Source organism: Hemitrygon akajei, chromosome 16, assembly GCF_048418815.1.
Source record: "Hemitrygon akajei chromosome 16, sHemAka1.3, whole genome shotgun sequence".
Taxonomy (NCBI): Eukaryota; Metazoa; Chordata; class Chondrichthyes; order Myliobatiformes; family Dasyatidae; genus Hemitrygon; species Hemitrygon akajei.
The window spans coordinates 19,412,290-19,436,359 of NC_133139.1; the positions used below are offsets into that span (position 1 = coordinate 19,412,290).

Below are 24,070 nucleotides of genomic sequence, written 5' to 3' on the forward strand. Positions count from 1 at the left end.
ACGAAAGAAAAGCAATAAAAATGCTTCAACGTTAAAACTAAGTTTTATAGGACATTGATACAGATGATTATTGAATGTAAAGAATATCATTCTCCACCACAGCATCAGATCATTATCCACAAACCTCATAAATACTACTTGCAGATTTACTATTTATTTATTTCCGATACCAAATCCTTATCCTTCGTTCTCTCTTTATTTTTTTCTGGAGCTGTAGCAGTCCATATAGAAGTGCTTCTGCTGTGGGTGGACAACCTAACATAAAAAGGACATTGGTTACCCAAGAAAACAGTAAATTACTTAAGTCACAGAGAACAGCAACTCATTATAAGGAATTTAACCATTCCTTATAGAATGAGAATGAGATACAACCATTCTTTCCTTCCAACTCCCAATCAGCTTGCCCCAACTATTCACTCGTTACAAACGTTGTTTTGTGGACTTGCATTATTCATCAAAGCTCACTGGATCAACTATGGAGGGCCCAGCGTGCTCTTCGTCAGAACAATTCTAACCGTTAACCAAGCCGAGATCAATCTAGCAATTTTGAGCAAGGAACAAATTTGGAGTTGCTTGTTTAATCAACAGAGCCACTGTAAGGGCACAAGCAAAAGAAACACAAAAGGTCCCTGAAGCCTGCTCTGCCATGGAGTCATACAGTAAAGAACTTTTCAGCCCACCATGTTTGCACTGGCTATTAAGTACCCAGCCATCATGTCATTCAATGAGATAATGGACACTCCTGTATCTTGTCCATTTTCAAGATAGGTCTCCACTTTATTTATGAGGAGAAGGGAGGAGAATGGGGTTGAGAAGGATAGTAAGTCAGCCATGGCAAGGCCAATTTGATGGGCCAAATTACCTAATTTTGCACCGATCTCTTTTAATACAATACAACCTGTATCGATTAGCCATGTTTAGAGATAGAGCAGCAATCTTCCTATGGTTAAGAGTACTTACCTGGAACATAAATATCCACAGGCACAATTCTGTCACAGCCTCTCACCACGGCATAGGAGTAATGGTAATAACCACCACCATTTGCACAGCTGTTTGAAACAGAAACATTGTTAAGCTTGTACCTTGTGTGGAAAAACATTATTAAGGTATAGTTTAAATCTAATCAATGATGCAGACTATGGTTAGTGCTCTCACCTGCCCATGGAGACGACATAGCGAGGTTCTGGCATCTGATCATAAACCTGCACAGCACAGAAATAATGAACAACAGAATTCACCTCAAACTATGTACTAACTTGGTTCATAGCACTGCATTTGCTTTAAAAATCCTGTCATCACAGACCTTTTCTGGGGTTCAGTTTTGATGAAGCCAAAAGCAACAAGTTTAGTGTAAGCTTAAAACGTGAGATGTTAGAGGAGGCCGAGGGGTGACTTACAGATGTCTTTAAGGAGCAATTAATGAGGAATTCCAAAACTAGTGGTTATAGATACAAGATAAAGTGATCAGGATAAAGTTCTTTACAAGAGGTTGATGTAAACCACAAGAGTTCATAGGAAGACTGGTACTGAATGATTCAATATTATCAAACAGCGAAGAAAGGAAAATGATTTGGTAAAGAAAGATGGGAGGACAATTGCATGAAGCATGAACCATTCAAGGTTAATGGCACTTTAGTACTGTAAACTCTGTGCAATGGACAAGTTTTAAACACAGCCTGGTCTGTATTCACTAAGCATAAATCATAGCTTCAGTTCTGACAGAAAGATGCCACTCATGGGAACTCTTTGATAGAGCTAACCAATTTTTTTTTGCTCTTTCATTATATCATTGTAAATCTGTTACAAATTGATAGAAAAGCTTCCCTCCCTAAGATATTCCCCCCAAGGAGAATTGTGGTGTTCCTTTTGCTACAGTCATGAGGGCTCTGAGAAATTGTAACCACCTATTGGCATTACCATGTACCAGATGGCATTCAAAGTATTTCTATTTCTGCCACTGCCTGTAAGGAATTTGTATGTTCTCCCCGTGGCTGTGTGAGTTTCTGCTGGATGCTCCAGTCTCTTCCCAGCCCATGGATGTACAGGGTGGTAGATTAATTGGCCATTGTAAATTGGTTAGACTGGGATTACACTGGGGGATTGCTGGGCGGTATGTCTCGAAGGACTTACTCCGCACTATATCTGAATAAATAAATAAACAAACAAACTTAAAATAAGTGTCTCAGGAAGAAACGCCATTTGTGAAATTACAGATTTTCAGAATCCTTTATTTGTTGATCATAAGTTGTATCATTGGCTCATGCCATATATAATTTTATAGAGCAATTTGTCTTAGGAGGTGCAAGCATCGAACAAAGTTGGAAAAACAGCAGGTCAGGCAGGTAAGGGGCAGAATACATTTCTAGCTTGTGACCTTCAGAGTAGTTCTGAATGAGACCATCCTGACATTTGTTCTTCTCTTTAAGACATTGACTGGCCTATCCACTATGCATTTTGAGTTTCCTTTGCTATTGTTTCAGCTTAGTGTTTTCTTTTTCATCAGTTAAAGTAGGAAACAAGCAGAAAGAACACATGAAGGGTCACACAGTTATTGAGGTTACCTTTCGAAGGGCTGGAGCCATTTTGTTTGTGAGGGTACCAGCCACTATCATAACATCCGACTGCCGGGGACTGGCACGGAAGACGATGCCAAACCTGTCCATGTCATACCTGGGTGCTGCCATGTGCATCATTTCAACAGCACAGCAGGCCAGCCCAAAGGTCATAGGCCACAAAGAACTCTGAAAATCAATTTGAAAATAAATTAAATCTCTGGAAAAATAATGACTCAACAAATAGAACAGGGAAAAATATGTTTGCATGAAGTGAAATTAAGGTTTCTGTCTTTGTTATTTGGAACTTATTCCAAAATACTAGCTAAAGCAGGAGCTTCCAACCTTTTAAATGCCACAAGCCCCTACCATTAACCGAGGGGGTCTGAGGACCGCAATTTGGGAATCCCTGAAAGTCAACAGGTTCCTTATTTTCAATCAGGTCCCAAAGAGTCAAATGTGGCCAGTAAAAACTGGTCATCATACACTGCAGGAAATAAATACTGCACTTACTCTCCGGGCCCAATTTAATAGCTCGTCCAGTTTTGTGACGACAAACTCCCCCTTGTTGCTGGGAAGTGAGAACTTCTTGCTGGGCAATGCAGCTTTCGATTCTTTTGCTAGTGGTGAGCTGCAATCAAAGAATTCCACTTTTTTTAGATAATAAACAGAAAATACAGTGATATTTATAACATATCATTGGGGATTATACAAGTTCAGTTGTATACTGTGGGCCAACATTTTAATTACAATGTGGTGAACTATCCTTTGAACAACTGCCACTGTGGTGGTGCAAGTACTCCATCTGCATTAACAGGTAGGGTCTGGCCCAGAGAATTAATGGGAATATTTCCAAATTTAAGAGACTTTAAGAAAAAAAACTTGCAAGTGGGGTTCCTATGTTTCCGCCACCCTCGTCCTTAATTGTAAAAATTGTGGCTTTGAGAAGGGCTGCCCAATTGGCCAATGTAAGTAATAGTAATACATTTGTAGTTGTCATATACCATAGTCACAGTGTGACAGTGGTGGAAAGAATGAATATGGTGACAATCAAGTGGGCTGTTTTATTCTAGATGCTGTCAAACTATTTAAATGCTATTAGTGTTGCACTCATCTGGGCAAGTAAAGCGTGTGATATCACAGAACTGTGCCTGAGATATTGTACAATGGGTTTATAGTGTCTGAAAGCCAAGATACTCTTTGATCCGTACTTTGTCGCAGGTCAGTAGTGGCCCCAACACTGACTGCAACAACCCCCACAATACTGAAGAAGGCTTTTTTACCTTTTAACTCTTATACATTTCCAATATTTTATCTAATCTTATTCCATTAACTTCAAATATTGTTATTGGCTTCTTCCAACTGAGCAAGTTTATTGACAGAAGATGCTAATAAGACAGCTGGGGAAGACAATAGACTAAAGTTGTCAAGGTAATGAGTGAACTAAAAGCCAGCAGTTGGAACAAAATGATACCAATGAGCATAATCAATTGAAACAAATGTCTACCCACATCTGTGGGAACATAAGGAAGTTTCACTGCTTTTGTTTTAAAGTCATATTCAGTGCTGGAGTTGCAATATGTATGGATGGAGCTTATGCTGGGCATTTTCGAGCAACATGAGAGATGAAGACGCGAAAACTGGAGTGAAAGAATGATCATTTTCCTTCCTCGTTTTGTTCCAATTGTCAGGTTTTAAAATAATTGTTACCATTCCAAATACAAGGTATCTGCGCTCATATGAATATGAAAGGGACACAAAATACATTTAGTGGCTTAGGATCCCCCCCCCCCATAAGCAATTACACTAATATCACTTTAAGTACAACTTAACCATTTTGAGATATGAAGAAATGTTTTGTTTTAGAAATGATGCTTACCTGCTTGCATTTTCTGTCACTGTGGTCTGATGGAGACACCGTGATTGATTAGCAAGGAGTGAACTGGGTCTTAACAGAAAAATGATAGGTGTTAGATAAGATGTGAGGAGTAGGTGCATTAATTACCTGTATTGAAAAATATTGTTAACCAGAATAATTTTTTTTGGGAAATAGAGTAAGACATAATTTGAAAGGTGGAGTACACAAACCTTGAATGAACTGGCTGGGATATCTCAAATCTGAAATATCTGGAATCAACACAGGAAATGCTGGAAACACTTGGCAATCATTTTGAGCAGCATCTATGCAAAAAGCAGCTGATGTTGCATCTGAACACAAATTGGCTCAGATTCTCACCACAGATTAGAGCCTGGGTTCTGCACCTGAGCCTGATGGGACCCAACTGTTTACGTAGGATTTTTATTTTATTTAGCAATATGGCCCTTCCAGCTGGGCTGCCCCAGCAAGCCCTGACAAACAGTAACCTAATCAGGGGACAATTTACAATGACCAACATACCTACCCAGTATATCTCTGGACTGGGAGGAAACCAGAAAATCCATGCATTCCATGGTGCGGACAGACAGAGACGGTGAAATTGAGCTCCAAACTCCCCAAGCTGTAATAGCGTCACGCTATGCAACATGCTACCACGGATTTGGGTCAGGTCCCCAGGGTTGGGGCTGGGTTTAATTTTGTAGCTCAGTAGATACAAACTAGCAAGCATTCTATACGTAAAGTTCCGATATCTCCGGTGTTTGTGTTTAGCCTCGCCATCTGGGAAAACACTGAACAGTGATCGAGATCTTTGCCAGTGGACAAAGGTCAGGTTACGATTGCTTAACTGCTGAAGCAAGGAGAGGAAAGAGTGGGCTTCTAGCTCTCCTCACACAGTAATGATGGGCTTTAACATCAACATACGTCAGTAATAACTGAAATGGGAAAATATTGCACATCCCTAATCATGTGGTTAGTTAGAACGAAGAAAGAAATAGGTTTTCCATTCACATGATATGCTTAACTTCAGATGTCCACAGGACAAAGCTGGCTAATATGTCATACCCATCATTGTTAGCCACATTATAAATGTTCATGTTTAATAAACAGGGTTACATCATTAACTTCTCTTTACACAACCTGGCTGCAATGTTTATGTAACAAAAGTTATGAAGGCTGAGGGAATATCCTGCAGGTGTGAAAGTCTACAGCTATTCTACAAAGTCGGATTCCACATGATTACAGCAATCACAGTTTTTTCCAATAAAAGACTACATCTCTGATTTGCTTAACAGTCAAGGTACAAACATAATACTTATGACATCAATAACAATTAAAACCCAGGAAAGAAACAAACACAGTAACACAAAAACATGCATTCAAAAGTTCTTGTTGAGAATAAAACTTCTGAACAACCCAAGGCAGACAGATAGGGAAAATTATTATTTATAGTCTGAATTGGTATCCTAATTAGAAATTTTCTTTGTCCTGGTAGCAAAAACAGAATTAAAAGAAAGTCAGAATGAAACATGCAGGATAAACCCTTTAATCTCTCTGTTACTTGACAACTCCATGAAATCCTCTCAGCTCTCAATTCCCAACTCCGGCAGAATTATTCCAATTCCACATTTGATGTCCTCATTACATCACCTACAGGATTGATTTAGCAGCTATAATGGCGATAGTAACAACTCTATCAGGAAGAGCTGAAAGTAATATATACTGCCTTCAACTGCATCTCTTCCATTTCACGCATGTCTGCTCTTACCCCATCCTCTCACCACCCTACCAGGGATAGAGTTCCTTTTATCCTCACCTACCATCCCACCAGACATTGCATCCAGCACATAATTCTCCAAAATTTCCTCCAGCTCCAACTGGATCCCACCAGCAAGCATATCCCCACCCCACCCCCACTTTCCGCAGGGATTGGTCTCTATGTGACTCCCTTGTCCATTTCACCTTCCCCATTGATCTCCCTTCTGGCACTTACCCTTGCAAGCGGAACAAGTGCTACACCTGACCCTACACCTCCTTCCTCACTACCGTCCAGGGCCCTAAACAGTCCTTCCAGGTGAGGCGGTACTTCATCTGTGAGTATGCTGGGGCCATTTACTGTGTTTGGCTTCCTGTATATCAGTGAGACCCGACACAGATTGGGAGACCGCTCCACCAAGCATCTATGCTCCGTCCTTCAGAACAAGCAAGACGTCCCAGTGCCATCCATTTTAATTCCACCTCCCATTCCCATATGTCCATCCATGGCCTCCTCCACTGTCATGATGAGGCCACTCCTAAGTTGGAGGAACAACCCCTTATATTCCATTTGGGCAGCCTCCAATCTGAAGGCACGGACACTAATTTCTCCAACTTCTGGTAAAGTGCCTCCCCCCTTCACCATTTCCCATCCCCTTTTCCCGCTCTCACCTTATGTCCTTGCCCATCCATCACCTCCCTCTGATGCTCCTCCCCCCTTTTCTTTCTTCCATGGCCTTCTGTCTCTTTCACCAATTAACTTCCCAGCTCTTTACTTCATCCCTCCCCCTCTAGGTTTCACCTATCACTTGGTTTCACACATTTCTTTTTCCCCTCCCCCACCTTTTAAATCTACTCCTTGCTCCTTTTTCCCAGTCCTGCCGAAGGGTTTCGGCCCGAAACGTCAGCTGTACTTTTCTCCATAGTACAGTCTGCTGAGTTCCTCCAGCATTTTGTGTGTATCGATCAAATTTCCAGCATCTGTAGCTTTTCTCGTTTGTGTTGCCAAGTTGTGTGTAATGTAATGTTTAAAAAAAAGTATAATACTCTATATTAGAGAACAGTTCAATCAATGTCATCTCACTTCTCCCCAGATTCTTGCTGGTTGCTATAGCAAAATTAACACTTTAGTAAGATCCCAGGATATGCCCCTAGAATGCAAGCTGTGGTTTCCTTTCATATGATGATTAATGTGCGTTGTACTCCAAGCATTTTGTTTTACATTTTCCTTCCTTCGCCAGTTTTCTTTGCTGAGGACTGGCATTGATGGAAATTGTCCAATTAAGAAATTGAGATCCGCGTACTACAGGGCCGCATATTGGAGGTAAAAAGCTGAAACATCAGTTTGGCAGTCAGTTTTTAATTTGAGGCCAGAATACAACTGATCTAGATCTCTACTCCCTGTACTACCAGGAGCGCAAATGTGATGCTGAGATACATCCTAGGACGCACTGGGACTCATCATCAGCGATGTAACCTGTGGTCATTGGGTGTTTCAGATCTTTCAACATCAGACACTTTCACCCAGGTCAGGTCCTGGCTTGTGTCCCAGCAGCACTGGTCCTCGGCTCAAACCTCTTAATCCATTGCCAACTGAAGGCTTGCTCAGCAGCCTATTATGCCAAGGAGAGAGTAGGTTCTATACAGTGTGCAGCCAGCAAAACCTTGACAACCCACATCAATAGACTCACATCGTGCCCTCCACCCCTGTCTTTGGCTTTAAAGTAAAGCAAAAGTAATGGATTTACCTGGAGACGAAATTCACGAACCTGCCAAGACGGAGAACTGCAAGAAGCAAGTTTGTAGAAGATATAACTATTGTAGTAGTAACAGTAATCTAAATAAGGAATGCATTTCTCATTATAGCCATTAAAAACCAAGTTATTAGCTTTATTCATGCAGTAAAATATCTCTTGATCATAAGAGGATGGTAATTCAAAGTCTTCTCACAAATCCCAGAAAATAATTTGACTGGTTTATCAACAGCATCACATGTCTAATAAATCACATTTGTGATTGTATAGAATATGTGGCAGTTGCATTTCAATGAAGCACTATTAACAACCTGTTTTTTTGGTTTACAAAGTTCTCTAACACAGTTTTACTCAATCTCTTATTCATTTGCAAGTGGTTGTGCACTTTGGTAGAAGGAATAAAGGCATAGATCATTTTCTAAATGAAATGAATTTAGAAATTAGAGGTGCAAAGGGACTTGGGTGTCCTAATGCAGGATTTTGTAACAGTTAACTTGCAGGGTGTGTCAGTAATAAAGACGGCAAATACAATGTTAGCATTATTCCAAGAGGACAAGACTACAAATGCAAGGATGTAACATTGAGGCATTTTAAAGCATTGACCAGACCACACTTGGAGTATTGTGAGCAACTGTGGGCCCCTTATCTGAGAAAAGATGTGCTGGCATTGTAGGTCAAGTGGAGGTTCACGAAAATGATCCCAGTAATGAAAGGGTTAATGTATAAGGCATGTTTGATGGTTCTGGGTTCTTACTCGTTGGAGTTTAGTAGAATGGGGGGAGGGGGTTGGAGGGATCTTATTGAAAGGCCTTGACAGAGTGGACAAGGAGATGTTTTCAATAGTGAGGGCACAGCCTCAGAATGCAGGACATCTCTTTAGAACAGAGATGAGGGGGAATTTCTTTAACCAAAGGTTGGTGAATCTGTGGAATTTATTGTTATACACGGCCGTGCAGGGAGGCCAAGTCATTGGCTATGTTGAAAGCAGAGCTTGATAGGGTCTTGATTAGCAAGGGCACCTGAGGTTACTGCGAGAAGGCAGGAGAATGGGCCGAGAGTGATAATAAATCAGTCATGATTAAAAAGTGAAGCAGACTTGATGGGCTGAATGGCTTAAGTCTGCTCGTTGGACATGATGTAGGAATTTCAAAATACATTCATAGAATTCTTTACATAGTTCAATTTAAACATAACCACTGTATATTGTTTCTATCTTTATTACTTATAAAACATTTAATTCTAAATAAAATTCTTTAATCAAAACAGCAACAGATGCAAAATCCATTAATAATGTAATGCTGTGAATATAAATAAGATAATATAGCACAGGAGCAGGCTCTTTCACCCAAAATGTTGAGCTGAACTAATCAAAAATCTATGTAAACAAATCTCATCTACCTACACAATGTCCATTTACACCCATTCTCTGCAAATTCATATGCCCGCTCACAGGCTTTTAAACAATTCTATTATATTTGTCTCCATTACCACCATATTTCCTTTGAAATTTCCCTCTTCATGTTAAATTCATGTCTAAGTATTAGATATTTCGACCCTGGGAAAAAGATAAAAACCAATCCAAGCTTGCCAAACCTCTCCCTGTAGCACATGCCCTCTAATCTGGTAACATACTGATAAACCCCTTTTGTATCCTTTCCAAAGCCTCCACATCCTTCCTATAATGTAGACCAGAACTGAGTGCAATACTCCAGATGCAGCTTAACTTGAGTTTTATAAAGCTGCAACATAACTACCTGATTCTTGAACTCAATACCTCAATGAACAAAGGAAAGCATGCCAATATTCTTTACCACCTGATCAGTCTGTGCGCACACTTTCAGGGAGCCACGGACTTGGACCCCAACATCCTTTTGGACGTCAAGTTAAGGGCCCTGACATTAACAATGTACTTTCTCTCTACATTTAATCTCCCAAAGTGCAATTTCTCCACCGAATTTGCAACTGATCTATATCACGCTGTATCTTACTCCAGGGGTTTCCAACTCAAGAGTCCCTTTGGGGGCATATTCTGAGGGTATAGTATATAGCAAATATTAATTTCAACAGAACCAGTCTTCAGATCCTAATGTGTCTTGTAGACTGAGTTTAAAATGAAGCTCAAAACAATGGGCTTTCTGGAGCTGCAGACAGGAGGTCAACTACAAACCAGGAAACATCCCATTGACCTGAGAAGTCAGCAGATGCAGGAATGCAGCTCAGAGAAAATAGTGATTAACATTCAATCTAGAGTTTCTGGAGTGTTGGTGTGAAGATCTATGTGTTTGAACATTATATGTAACTCAAAGAAAACATTATCAACCCAAAGTATTGAAGTAAACAATGTCACTGTAACTATTAAAACTGTATTGAGTTACAACTGATCTTAGGGTATAAAAATGTGATGTGATTTGCAGTTATAAGCCTCTCCTTCCAAGAGTGTCTCTAATATTATGCCTGCTCGTTTCGTCAAATAAAGACTGATATATCCACCAATTTCAGTGTCTCTCCGGTGACTTTGCTCACAGTCACAGAAGACCTGTTGCTTTACTGTTCCATGGCATAAAAAATGTTGGAACCCCTGTTTTACTCTATCCACATCATCTGCCCTTACTAACACATCTACATTTTATCCAGGTCATTTAGATATATCACAAACAGCTGAGATCCTTGTATGAACCCTTGTGGAACATCACTGGTTATAGACTTCCAGCCAGAATAAGTCACATCGGCCACTACCAGTCTTCTATTGGCAAGCCAATTTAATACACTCTAACAAGGTCCATACTTAGCCTTATCTATAGCTACCTGCATAGTGTAGATTTTAAAAGTTGCAAAGCTATGTGCATTGGCGATTGCGGAAAACAGAGTAGATTTTGGTGTCATTATTCAACAATAGGAAGTACTGAACCACTTCCACAGGAGAAAATGGCATAAGAAAAGGAGATAGCTTCAAAACAATGTTGAGGATATACTGACAGCAAAAACATTAAGAGGAACTTGTCTACTGAAAGGGTATCCTTTACCACAGTAAGTGTTTGAGGCAAAGGTATCAGCAGTTTTTACGGGATAAATGTTGGAAGCAGGGTAGTGATATCCAAGTCCAAGTAGTAAGAAGTTTGGTTTTGATTACAAACTCGAATCACTCCAAAGCACTTCCAACTTCTGCAGTGTCACCAGCACTACAAGCTCCCACAAACCCAAGCGTTTAACAAAGCCCAGATCATGAAAGAAGAGCTCTGGCCGGGAAATAGGGAACACCGTTCTTACTCTCTTCCAATATAACAAAAGAACTTCCAACTGACGGAGCAGACAGGGTCTCAACCCGAAACGTTGACTGCTCCTTCCCAATGGATGCTGCCCGACCTGCTGAGTTGATCCAGCTTGTTTGTACGTCTTGATTTGACCACAGCATCTGCAGTGTAATTTGTGTTTACAAGATCGGTTTGACTTGTCCAACTCACGGCATCTCCAGCAGTGTGTGCTGAAACTGCTGAATTTTTCTGGATACATCTCTGTACAAGATGGATCGGGTTTCAACGTCTACAAGTGTTAATAACAAAGGAAAAGAAGGCATTGGGGGGGGGGGGGGGGGAAGAAATAGTGGGGCCGGCATGGGCGCACGGTGAAGCGAAGGTGCGAGGGCAGCGGGGTCATGGGCATGGGGCGAGAACGGCGGGGTGGGTTTAAGGACAGCAAGGAGAACAGTGGGGGCACGGGATGGGCGGTGTGTGCACGGAGTATAGTTTAAATGCAGCAACTCGCCGCATTTGTTTGAATGTTGCGAGCCCGACGCCGTCAAGGTCAGCGTTAACTCGGGCGTTCTGCAAAAGCCGCACGCAATTAAAGCCGGCCTCCACCGCCGCCGGGGGCCTGCTATACATCTCGGCCACAAACTCAGGGTATCGGCTCAGAAACAGAAACCCAAACACGAACAAGACCCTGCAAAACCAACCACCAAAATACTCACCGCCTACCGACGCCATTTTGACCGGAAGTATTGCCACCCCGAATGATGTCCCCAACCTCCGGAATATGCAGGGATTTGATAGAAAGTTCCGGGCTAGTAAAAAATAAACACAAACAGAATTAAAATTAACGAAAGATTGTCCGAAACGATATCTCGTTTCTTAAGCTGTTGTCACAATAACAATTCAAATAATAATATAAAGCAGTTTAATTTAAAATTACTCTCGCCCGTCCCTGGGTGGGCTCGAACCACCAACCTTTCGGTTAACAGCCGAACGCGCTAACCGATTGCGCCACAGAGACTGACTTGCTGAAAATGCGTGAGAAAGAATGTAAAAGGCAACTAGATTATTGGGCGAAAATTGTGTCAGATATTCCCTGGCGGAGCAACATCGTTTCCGACCATGTTGCTACGAGATAAGGCAGACTCAAAGGAAAACAAACATATTTCTTCAAATAGAATAACACCAAAGTCTGCGAACTTAACCCCTGCACCAGGTAACCATGGCCGTGGTGCCGAAATAGCTCAGTTGGGAGAGCGTTAGACTGAAGATCTAAAGGTCCCTGGTTCGATCCCGGGTTTCGGCACATTGTTTTTTTTCAGAAAAGTAACTCCTTTGTAGTTTAAAGTTCCATTTTGGACATATTTCATATGGGGAAATATTTATTTAAAAATATAGAGCAGTAAGTAAGATACTGGATATTTTGCTTTGGATGGAGGAGGGAAAAGGTGGAAGTAATGACAGACTGGGAGGCGATAGTTGGAGACTATAAAGGGCAGGAAATGAAGGAATCTAATTAGGAAGTTGGAGCATGAAAACAGAAATTGATGGCATGGCAGAAGGGCATTTCAACTCCGAGAATCCGCTGTCCAACGTCTGGGAAATTCCGATAGTTCAGCATAATGAATGCTCTCTAGGTAATGTTTGCCGTACTCCTTTCCTTTGACTGGTATTCTGTTTCCTACACTGTGTCTTTGAACTGAACAACATCCTAGTTCCTGTCCTACTTCAAACTCCAGTCTGTTGAAGGTTCTCAACCCAAACACTACTGTTGTTGGATGATTCACAGGTGCTGATGAGTGAGAGTTGAGAGAGAGAGAAATTGATTGATTGATTTCGGGCTGGAGGTAGAGAACTCTAAAGTGCCCCACCATCGGGTTCATGCACGTTACTGCCCTTCAGACTTTCGCTTCTTGAACTATACGACACAACTCTAATCACTACCTCACTATAGCAAATGGAGTTGTATCTTTTTTAAAATTCTACAATTTCTTGTATAAATGTATCTGTGTTTTGAACGTACATCAATAGTTCTGGTACTTTAAAACTGCATAAGAGCTTTTTGCCTCCACCATGCTTCGAGACAATGAAATAGCAGTCGTGAGATTTAAAGGCATCAAGCTCATGAGGCTGGGGAGAACTTTGCATACAGTGCCTATAAAAAGTATCCCCCCCCCACCCCGTTTTTAAGTATTCATGTTTTGTTTTACAACATTCAATCACAGTGGATTTAATTTGGTTTTTTTTACACCGATCAACAGAAAAAAACTTTGATATCAAAGTGAAAACAGATCTCTACAAAGTGATCTAAATTAAGTACAAATAAGTATCTCCCCCCAAATCACTTAAATGGAGATTTCTTTTTGGAGACTTGTGTACAGTCAAGGTGATCCAATTGATTGTAGCAAAAATCACCTATATCTGGAAGGTCCAACTGCTGGTGAGCCAGTATCCTGGCAAAAACTACACCATGAAGACAAAAAACACTCCAAGCAACTCTGCGAGAGGGTTATTGAAAAGCTCCAATCAGGGGATGGTTACAAGAAAATTTCCAAGTTACTTAATAGACCTTGGCGTTTCATTCTGCTTATGAAACCTAAAGCATTTTGCAATCAACAATGGTTTTGGTTCTAAATGTTCCTGCATTATTTTCCTTATAGCAACAAGGCTCACTTTTGCTGCTGTGGTTAGGGCATACAAACTTCTAAGCAAGCTGTATGTTCTTCCACCAATTGACACAGTAAAACTAGCACTGGTTTCTTATTGGCCATTCCATTTGCTTTAAATTACTGCACAATTTATTCAATATATGTCACCCATTATCTGTTGTGCAGTCGAATGCATCTATCTTTCTGATGTACCAGCGATGTCTGTTTTTTAAAGAAGTTACCAGGTACTTGCTGTTCATAAACCTGTGAATTTTGCCTGTTTTCTGCATTTTGTTTTAATTTGGCTATTTTTCCCCCCTTGCAAAGAAGCACACAGTGTGCTTTTAAAAAATACTCAAGTCTTCGTGCTCTGCGTTTCAGCCGATAGGTAGTCGTCTTGTGTTAGTTTTAAAACTTACTTGCAAGGCTACGTTTTGCAGCTCCAGAGATTAATTGAAAAAATACACAGGAGCCAGGAAACATGTCCACTTTGTTTTCAGTTTAACGAGGCACTCGTATTTGAACATGATGGCATAATGATGTATGCTATTCCCGTACTTTTTAAATATAACCCAATGAATTATGTAAGCCAAGAATGCTTAATCATATATTTATATTACTCAAAAATTACCAAAATACTAAATACACAGCACCCTCTTGATGCTACTGAGTACTTCCAACATTCCACTTTTGCATATCCAGCATCAACATTTTTTTTACCCCATTCATTGATCCTTCATTTTTTTTCTTGTCTTAAATCTGGTTGTCTGATATTCACAGGTAACATCCTCGCTGTACCACACTGCTGGACTCCATGAAGTCCAAAGGTAAAGCAGGAATTTTGTTTATGTCTACAATACTGCTTGCCTTTCTATCCTGATGAGAATCCACTGATTCCAATGTGCAACTCACTGTAGTGATGAAGTAATTTAATAAAATTTGCATTTTTTTGGATCATTAGTGCTTACTTAAATATAAAGAGCAATGTTTTTAGTGTTAAAACAGCTGAAGGCACATGCACCAAAATGGTGCAGAAGTGAAATCTGACAAACACAAGGCCATGATACAAAAGGTGCAGTTATCTCAAAACAGGATTACAGATTTAGGGAAAAACAAAGCCACAGATTCGAAAGCAAAAGGAAGAATTTTGAACAGTTAAAACACTTAAAAATAAGCAATTTTATATTCTCAACAAGTCCATGGAGAGGATTTACTGATTCAGGAAACAAGATTTGGACAACTACACAGCAATACCAAGATGGCCATGAGGCACTAATCAAATTCAGGTTGATCAAATGGGTAGTATTAGTCCAGAGGCAGAATAATTGGTTTATCTTAGGATAAAATACTGTATGATGATACAGCTGATGAAAAACCATCTTTAATTTTAGACAGTTAATGCTCTGTGAAAATAGGGATCAAAGGCAATGACCTGTCATTCAGTAACTACGTACAAGGAATCTTGTAATTTAAGAAAGGGGCAGAGCAAGGTGCTCAGTGATAAAGTGTACCTGACAATTTTGTTTTGGATTTTAGTATACAGAGAAATTAACATTGCATTATCTAAACATTAACCACAAAATTCTATTATCATTCATTACTGCATCCTATTTAGAAACTCTTGTCTTTTTTCTTTTAGAAATCATTAATTTTTAACCTGTGCTGAAACCTTGATCATTGTTTACTTTTGTACCTGCTGACAAAGTGCACACAGCAAGACTTCAACATCAAAAGATATAGGCCCTATCCAAACCTGGAACTACATTACAGCTTCCATTACGTAGATGCAGCTTCTTTATTTCACTCTCAATTACTTTATTTTACTTTGTTTACAATAAAACTGGATTGTGTAAAATTGGGCAACACAAGGTAAACTTCAATTATTCCTGAACTTATGATTTACTCAATAGTGCTTGAACCATTTTCCCTTAGTTGTTCATTAAGAGTTTAATTTAGAACAAATGCAGTAACCTGGGTAGATCTCATCGATTCATGCAGACTGTGTTCTCAAAGTGCTTGTGCAATGGGAGGAGGGGGCTTCGGGGTTCAGATATTTCTATCATTCATTCTATGGGGTTTCTTCTTTTGTGGATGTCTGAAAAGATTAAGAATTTCAGGTTGCATACATATCTGATATTAAACTGAACCATTCAATTATGTCAATAAGGTTTAGGTATTTGCTTGTAATGGCAATTACCATGGATAAATCACCAAAGTACTGAAAAGTAACCTTTAAGGCACGATTTAACAAAACAATCTGCAATTGAAGTTGTATCGTCATAATATGATGGGAGCACTCTTAAATCTGCCATCTTCCTTTCTGCTGGGATAAACTAATGATATCAATTCTCAGCCTTCTTCACCGTTACGAAGGGACTAATTGTTCAGCAAATTGTGTTAAAATTAACACAAATACAAAGTAAACTGTTGTGTATGTGGCCTGGTTTTCCCATGGAATTTCCCCATGGGGATGAATAAAGTATCTATCTATCTATCTGGTTACACAACAATGCTATTAATAAAAACACTGGAGACGGGAGCTAAGGTTCATGGTTCTTTACTGGCGGAATCTGAACTCGGCACACACGTACAGATCAATACGCACCTAATAACACATGCTCAATATGCGCCAAATAGCACATACAACGATGTGTTACTAAAACATAAAGTAGCTCCTTATTATACTGTAGGCTATGTGGTACACTCCTCCCCTTTTATTTTAATAGTGTAGCAACTGTTTAACTGGGACACTATGCTAAACAAATACGTTTACCCTTAACATACAAACACCTACCATTCGTTTACTTACTAGCTTAATATCAAATGACATTATAACAAGCCTTTTTTTAAATATAAACTTTTGGTCTAAGACCCATTAATAACTCAAGTCTCTGGGGGGTCTGCTCTGCCTCTCTGGGTAACGTCTGTCAATAACTTGTTTGTTTTAATACAGATTTCCATATAAAAGTCGACCTCTGAGCATAGGGAGTAAGAGTCCTAGGCAGCAGATCGCCTCCGTATAATGAAGACTCCTCTGTGCATCTGTCTTAAACACAGCTTTGTGCTATCACACCTTCCTTACTCATTTGATCCAACTGAGCTAATTACATGGCCAATCTTCGTATTCTCCTTGGATTCCAAATAGATAGCCTGACTTTTATGATACCATCTCTTATTGTAATATAACTTTCCATGTTCTATTTGTGCTTCATATCTTTGTGCTGGTGATTCAGCAGGGGTGCTGGGAAGATGCTCAGGAGAAGATGGAGATGCTGGTCCTTTCGGAGATTTAAGCTTATTGAGAGTTCACATATCTTCCATTATCTGTTCATCTGTTAACAAGTAATTTAACTGTACAGGTGCAGGTTTTCATCTTTTGTCTGTAATTGGAAAAAGGTCATCAGGTCTCCTCCTTAGTTTCCAAGTCATTATTGGCTTTACCTCCATAGAATCTCTTGTGAGTTCCATTGTTAGCCTCTCATTCTCAATCATCTTTTTCTTTTCTTCTCAATCTTTTTATCTTCACATTCCTTCACTGCTGCTTTCTTCTCTTTAATATAATTCATTTCCACTTGTTCTGTCTCCAGTTGCAGAAAAAAACTCTGCATTTCATATTCTTTCCTTGTAGTGCTGATCTAGTTTCTTCATCCTTTCCTGATACTCCTGCAAAGTGCCTTCCTGTAACTGCTGTAGCTGTCTTTTGAGAGGTGTCAATTTCTCCTGGTACATCTACTCTTTTACTTCCAGGTAGTCTTCATCATCCTGTTTATTGGCAATATCTGTCTCCTTTGCATCCTCATCCGAGTTGTGGCCATGTATACTGTGTTCATCCTCATCATCGATGCTGTCTAGCTCCTCCTCGGCATTGTAATAGTCGACAATGGGTGAGAGGAGAGCTGCGGGCATCTTCCCTGCCGAGCTGCCCTCCTTTGTTGACACATCTAACGCCTTGTTGGTGTGCCAATCCAACTGGATTTTCCTGAGCCATTCACGTCCCAGCAACAGTGGTCCTCCATTTCTCAGTACATAGAGGTTCAGCTGCTGTGTTTTGTCTCCGTAGGTCACTGTCATTTTAATTTTACCTTTGGGATGCACTTTCTGTCCCGTGTAAGTCTTTAGCAGAAGTTTAGTTTGTTTCAGAGTTATGTGAAAAAGTCATGTACAGAGATCACTGTTAAAGCTGAGCCTGTATCCAACTCCATTTTCAGTCTCACACCTGCCACTTGTGGAGTGAGCCATATTACTCTTTGATCATCTGTCTCTTTCACACTGTGAAGTTGCAGACAGGACAATTCACTTTTGCCTGAGTCGTTTTCATCAGAACTGCCTTCTTTCATTTAGTGAACCTTGTTGTTTTTTTCTTTCTGGGGTTTCTTGTTTCTCTGCATTTTGCCCTTTTTCTGCTGTTGACTAGCTTTGCATACTCTGCCAATGTGGCCCTGTTTGCCAGTTTCTGCATTGTCTTTAAACCAGTAGTCATCCAGGTCATGTGACCTGTTCCCACAACGGTAACATTTCTTTCCTTCATTTCTGTTCAGTGACATTTTATTTGTAGCACATTTCAGATTTTTGTTGTATCTCGGAAGCACCTCATGCAGCTGTTTCGGTTGATAATGCAATGTTCAGCACCTTCTCTAATGTAAGGTCCCTTTCACACAGAAGCTTCTTCTGTGTGGTTTCACAATGCATGGCAACCATTAACCTATCCCTCAATGCATCCGATAGACCTGCTCTAAATTGACAATGTTCAGATAATTTGCTCAATTCAGCACAACATTCAGAAATGCTTTCACTTTTGCTCTGATTCCGATTGTGAAATTTAAATCTTTCAGCAATGACTAGTGGTTTGGGGTTTAAATGCTGCTGGAGAGTGTCTACTATTTGCTTGAATGTTGTGTCAGCTGGCTTTTCACTGGGTAACAAGCTCTGTAGTAGGCCGTATGTTTTTGCTCCCATAATACTAAGTAAGATGCTGGCTTTCTTTTCATCATTAACATTGTTAGCATCACAATATAACTCCACTCTCTCAATGTAAGTTGCCCAGTCTTCAATGCTATCAAATGTTGTAATGGTTTCAATCATCACTATCTTTGTTACGTTAATTTAGCCCTGTTCTCCCTTTTTTTTGACTCATGTAACCTTTTTGCTGGCGCCATGAGCGCACTCCGTCTAGATGTGTGAGTGTCGCTCCTTTTTACCTCACTTATGGGGCAGGCAACCCTCAGCCCCTGGGAGTCAGTGCTGGCTGTGGTCTCGGCTGGACGTGCTGCAGCTCCGAATGTGTTTCTTGGTCTCCCGACGTTCCCGACCCCGGCTGTGCTACCGCTTCCTTTCAGACTGACGGCCTCGCTCTGCCTCCTTCTCCCGCTCCTTGCGCCCTTCCTCCGAGTGTTATTATCAATTAAAACACGGCATTCTGGTACGATGTAGGTTCATTAACCTCGTCACCAATTTGTTGTGTATGTGGCCTGATTACACAACAATGCTATAATAAAAACGCTGGAGACAGGAGCTAAGGTTCATGGTTCTTTACTAGCTGAATCCAAACTTGGCACACGTGTACAGATCAATATGCGCCTAATATTCAACGATGTGTTACTGAAACATAAAGTAGTCCCTTATTATACTGTAGGCTATACGGTACAAAAACAAATTAGGAGACTCAGACAGCCAGGTTGTCTGAGATAATGGCAGTCTACAATAACACATTTATTCATATATGTACACACCAAAAAAATAATGTTTATTGTTATGGCTGTTGCTTTTCATAGTGTCCAATGAAGACCTAACAACTAATGGCCAATGCTGCTTTTTAAATCACATACAAAGCAATATAATGCAAAATATCTCCAAAATAGCAAAGAATTCCTGGTTTAAAAAAAAAAGCTGCAACTGAAACCACAGCTACAGCTCAACATTCTAAATTTATATACATTCCACAAAACACTCATGGATATAGTCAGCAGAATGAATGTAACTAACATTTGGCCCATGGATATTTTATAATTTATTTCAAACTTATTTCTATCTAGACTTCAAATTTATATCAAATTAAAGTTGTCAAATGAATTAAAAACTGATTTTTCTCAACACGTTATCCATTGCCTAATCCAGGTATAGAATATAAAATATAAATATCATCTCATTGGACTTCCAAAATATTTATTTAAACGGCTGAAGAAAATTGATGGAGAACTTCAAGGTTACAAGTTCCACTCAGGCCACATCTTAGAATCCCCATTGCATTGCCAATCTGATGAAATCTGTAAGACTATCAAGCTATTGTTATCAAACTTAAATGTTAGTCAGCAATTAACACATACAAAACATATTGGGGGTATGCATTTTATAAGTTATTCACATGTAACATGCATCACTTCTCAATACATTTGATAACCGAAATTTACAAAAATATGGTTTCAACTGCCACTGTATAAACAAAATAAAAAGAAAATGTACCAAAAATATCTCCAAATGTAAGATTTGTCAATGAGCAGTCCTCCCGTATTAGATTTGGCATACAGTGACAACAGTGAAGCCCAGCATTACAGTTTAGTCCAGGGACAAATATTAATGGAACTCAAAAGCAAATAAATCAATTCACAAATGCTGAATGATTCAGAGAGGGGGTAGAAAAAAAAGTATATAGTGCACTCGTCAAAGACCAAACTTTGTGAAATATGGCTTTCCACTTAAAAAATAAATTCAGATCCAAAAGTACTTGACCCTTTTTGATCATTAACCCTCCTCTGATAGTATATTTAAATATTTTAATTCAAGATAGCTGTACACCCTTGGTTTAATCAATTTATAAGAAACACACTCTTAATAGAACATCTTTCTATTAAAGAACACATTAATTTGATGCAAAAATATGGATTTCATTCAATTTCATACATATATTATAATTTCATTTCAAGAATAAAAGGTTTAGCTTGTGGATTCGTCCTCGTTCAAATGCTGTTGCTTCAGCATCATTTCATTTTCAATCTCCTTGTTAAAATGTTCAACTTCCCTGAAAAATAAGAGTTCACAATAATATTATTTTCATACTCTAGGTTGGTGATCAGAACTGCAGACAATACTCTAAATTAGGCCTCACAATGTCTTATACAATTTCAACATAATATCCCAACTCCCGTACTCAATACTTTGATTTATGAAGGCCAATGTCCCAAAAGCTCTCTTTATTTTCCCATCTATCTGTGACACTACTTTCAAGGAATTATGGAGCTTATCCCCTTACCTGTGTTCTACTGCACTCCCGTGCCCTCCCACTCACTACGTATGTTCTACCTTGGTTTGTCTCCCAAAATGCAACCCCTATCACTTGCCTACATTAAATTCTATCTGCCACTCTTCAGCTATTTTTCTCCCAGCTGGTCCAGATCCCACTAAGGTTTGGCAGACTTCTTTGTAGTCTACTACACTCCCCAATCTTTGTGACATTTGCAAATTTACTGACCCACTTTTCCACATTATTACCCAGATCGCTGATTCTGATGTCAGATGACAAACAAAGGACCCAGCACACATCTCTGTGGCATACCACAAGAATCAGAGAGGCAACTGTCTACTAATAAAGCACAGAATGCTGGAGGAAGTTGTCTGGCAACATCTAAGGAATAAGCAGTCGATGTTTTGGGCCGAGACCCTTCATCGGAACTGGAAAGGAAGGGAAAGCAGCTAGAGTAAGGTGATGGGGGAGGGGGAGAAGGAAAAGCTCAAAGGTGATAGGTGAAGCCAGATGGGTGGGATGAAATAAGAAACTGGGTGGTGATAATGGAAAACGCAAATGACAGGAGGAGGAGGAATCTGATGAGAGGGGAGAGTGGATCATGGGAACAAAGGAAGGAGACACTGAGGGAGGTGACCAGTAGGTGATGAGATTGGTAAGAGACCAGAGTGGAGAAATAAAGATGAGGGAAAGGGAAGGGGAAAAAGTTACTAGAAATTGGAGACATGGACGTTCATGCCATCAGGTTGGAGTCCAACTTGACAGAATACGAGGCGTTGCTCCTCCAACCTGACAGTGACCTCATCGTGGCAGAAGAGGCAGCTATGGACCAACATGTCAGAATGACAATGGGAATGGGATCACTCTAACTGATGCAGCCTTTTGCTGGGTACAAAGTCATCCCTACTTTTCTTCCACAGTTGCAAGAAAAAGTTTGTGAACTTCTTTGTCTATTATTGTGACTTAGAAAACCAGGTAATTACAAAGGGTTCACAAACTTTCTTGCAACTGTATCCACTGTGTTCATCTCATGGTAAAACTTTTCCAAGTGAAAAAGTTTGCTTTAGTGACCTTTATCCTTTCCCATTGCATTCACGGGGTACGGAATAAGCAACTCCTTCAACAACTTTTCCAATCATACTCCTTCATTCACTCAATCCAAATATATTTAGACTGGAAATATGCTGGTCAATATTGCTCCATTAAATATACTTGACAAAATTTCTCCTTTGCTACTTATACTATCTTTGTAACTATTAGGCCATTTGATATGCATCATCACAACCATTCTAAAGCTTTTGGACAGATTTATCCAATAGCAGTCAGCTTATTAAATACTTCCATTAGTGTAACGGCACTGCTATTGTTCCCCAGTTCTAACCATGTTGACTATCACTCACATCGACAGAGATGAAATGCTTTGAGAGAATGGTCATGACTAGACTGAACTCCTGCCTCAGCAAAGACCTGGACCATTACAATTTGCCTATTGCCACAATAGGTCAACAGCAGACGCAATCTCAATGGCTCTCCACATGGCTTTAGAGCACCAAAAAAACACAAACACCTACACCAGGATGCTGTTCATCGACTATAGCTCTCAGGTAATACCATCATTCCCACAATCGTGATCAAGAAACTCTGAAGAAATTTGGCCTGTCTCCTAAAACCCTCACTAATTTTTATAGATGCACCGTAGAAAGCATTCTTCTAGGGTGCATCACAACCTGGTATGGAAGTTGTCCTGTCCAAGACCGGAAGAAGCTGCAGAAGATCGTGAACATAGCCCAGGACATCACACAAACCAATCTTCCATCCTTGGACTCACTTTACACCGCACGCTGTCGGAGCAGTGCTGCCAGGATAATCAAGGCCACGACCCACCCAGCCAACACACTTTTTGTCCCTCTTCCCTCTGGGAGAAGGTTCAGGAGCTTGAAGATTCGTACTGCCAGATTTGGGAACAGCTTCCTTCCAACTGTGATGAGACTGCTGAACGGATCCTGACCCAGAGCTGGACCGTACCTTCCAAATATCCGGACCTGACTTGCACTACCTTACTTTCCCTTTTCTAGATTATGATTTTCCAATTATGATTTATAATTTAAATTTTTATTATATTTACTTCGATTTGTACTTCAGGGAGAGCGAAGCGCAGAATCAAATATCGCCATGATGATTGTACGCTCTAGTATCAATTGTTTGGTGACAATAAAGTAAAGAAATTGCAGAACCTGGGCCTCTGTACCTCCCTCTGCAACTTGATCCTCAACTTCCTAACCAGAAGTCCACAATCTGTGCGGATTGGTGATAACATGTCCTCTATGCTGACGATCAACACTGGCGCACCTCAGGGGTGTGTGCTTAGCCCACTGCTCTACTCTCTATTTACCCATGACTGTGTGGCTAGGCAAAGCTCAAATACCATCTATAAATTTGCTGATGATATAACCATTGTTGGTAGAATCTCAGGTGGTGACGAAAGGGCGTACAGGAGTGAGATATGCCAACTAGTGGAGTGGTGCTGCAGCAACAACCTAGCACTCAACATCAGTAAGACAAAAGAGCTGATTGTGGATTTCAGGAACAGCAAGATGAAAGAACACATAACAATCCTCGGAGGGATCAGAAGTGGAGAGAGTGAGCAGCTTCAAGACCCTGGGTATTAAGATCTCTGAGGATTTAACCTGGTCCCAACATATCAATGTTGTTATAAAGAAGGCAAGACAGTGGCTATACTTTATTAGGAACTTGAAGAGATTTGGCATGTCAACGAATACACTCAAAAACTTCTATAGTTGTACCATAGCGAGCATTCTGACAGGTTGCAGCACTATCTGATATGGAAGAGCTACCGCACAGGACTGAAAGAAGCTGCAAAAAGGTTGTAAATCTAGTCACCTCCATCTTGGGCACTAGCCTACAAAGTACCCAGGACATCTTTAGGGAGTGGTGTCTCAGAAAGGCAGCTTCCATTATCAAGGACCTCCAGCACCCAGG

The 24,070-nt window shown here is 40.2% G+C and overlaps 2 protein-coding genes and 2 non-coding genes across 11 annotated transcripts in view; 1 reads left to right on the forward strand and 3 right to left on the reverse strand.

Annotated features, from left to right (window-relative positions):
- Positions 1-24: 24 nt before the first annotated feature.
- Positions 25-11,991, reverse strand: ndufs7 (NADH:ubiquinone oxidoreductase core subunit S7). The gene is made up of 8 exons (XM_073068341.1): positions 11,905-11,991; positions 7,932-7,968; positions 4,432-4,500; positions 3,066-3,183; positions 2,562-2,741; positions 1,156-1,202; positions 961-1,049; positions 25-255 (listed from the first exon to the last, which is right to left on the reverse strand). The coding sequence occupies exons 1-8, from the start codon at positions 11,918-11,920 to the stop codon at positions 158-160; spliced, it is 654 nt and encodes a 217-aa protein (XP_072924442.1). The 5' UTR covers positions 11,921-11,991; the 3' UTR covers positions 25-157.
- Positions 11,992-12,132: 141 nt separating this feature from the next.
- trnan-guu (transfer RNA asparagine (anticodon GUU)) lies at positions 12,133-12,206 on the reverse strand. The gene has a single exon. It is a non-coding gene; the product is annotated as a tRNA-Asn (tRNA).
- Positions 12,207-12,418: 212 nt separating this feature from the next.
- Positions 12,419-12,491, forward strand: trnaf-gaa (transfer RNA phenylalanine (anticodon GAA)). Its single transcript has one exon. It is a non-coding gene; the product is annotated as a tRNA-Phe (tRNA).
- A 6,855-nt stretch (positions 12,492-19,346) lies between these two features.
- Positions 19,347-24,070, reverse strand: part of LOC140739804 (PWWP domain-containing DNA repair factor 3A-like) — a 79,882-nt gene continuing 75,158 nt past the window's right edge. For all 8 annotated transcript variants that reach the window (XM_073068343.1, XM_073068344.1, XM_073068342.1 and 5 more), the window contains one exon: positions 19,347-20,848. In XM_073068343.1, the coding sequence (XP_072924444.1) occupies positions 20,764-20,848 (85 nt within the window). In that variant the 3' untranslated portion in view covers positions 19,347-20,763. The remainder of the gene's footprint in view (positions 20,849-24,070) is intronic.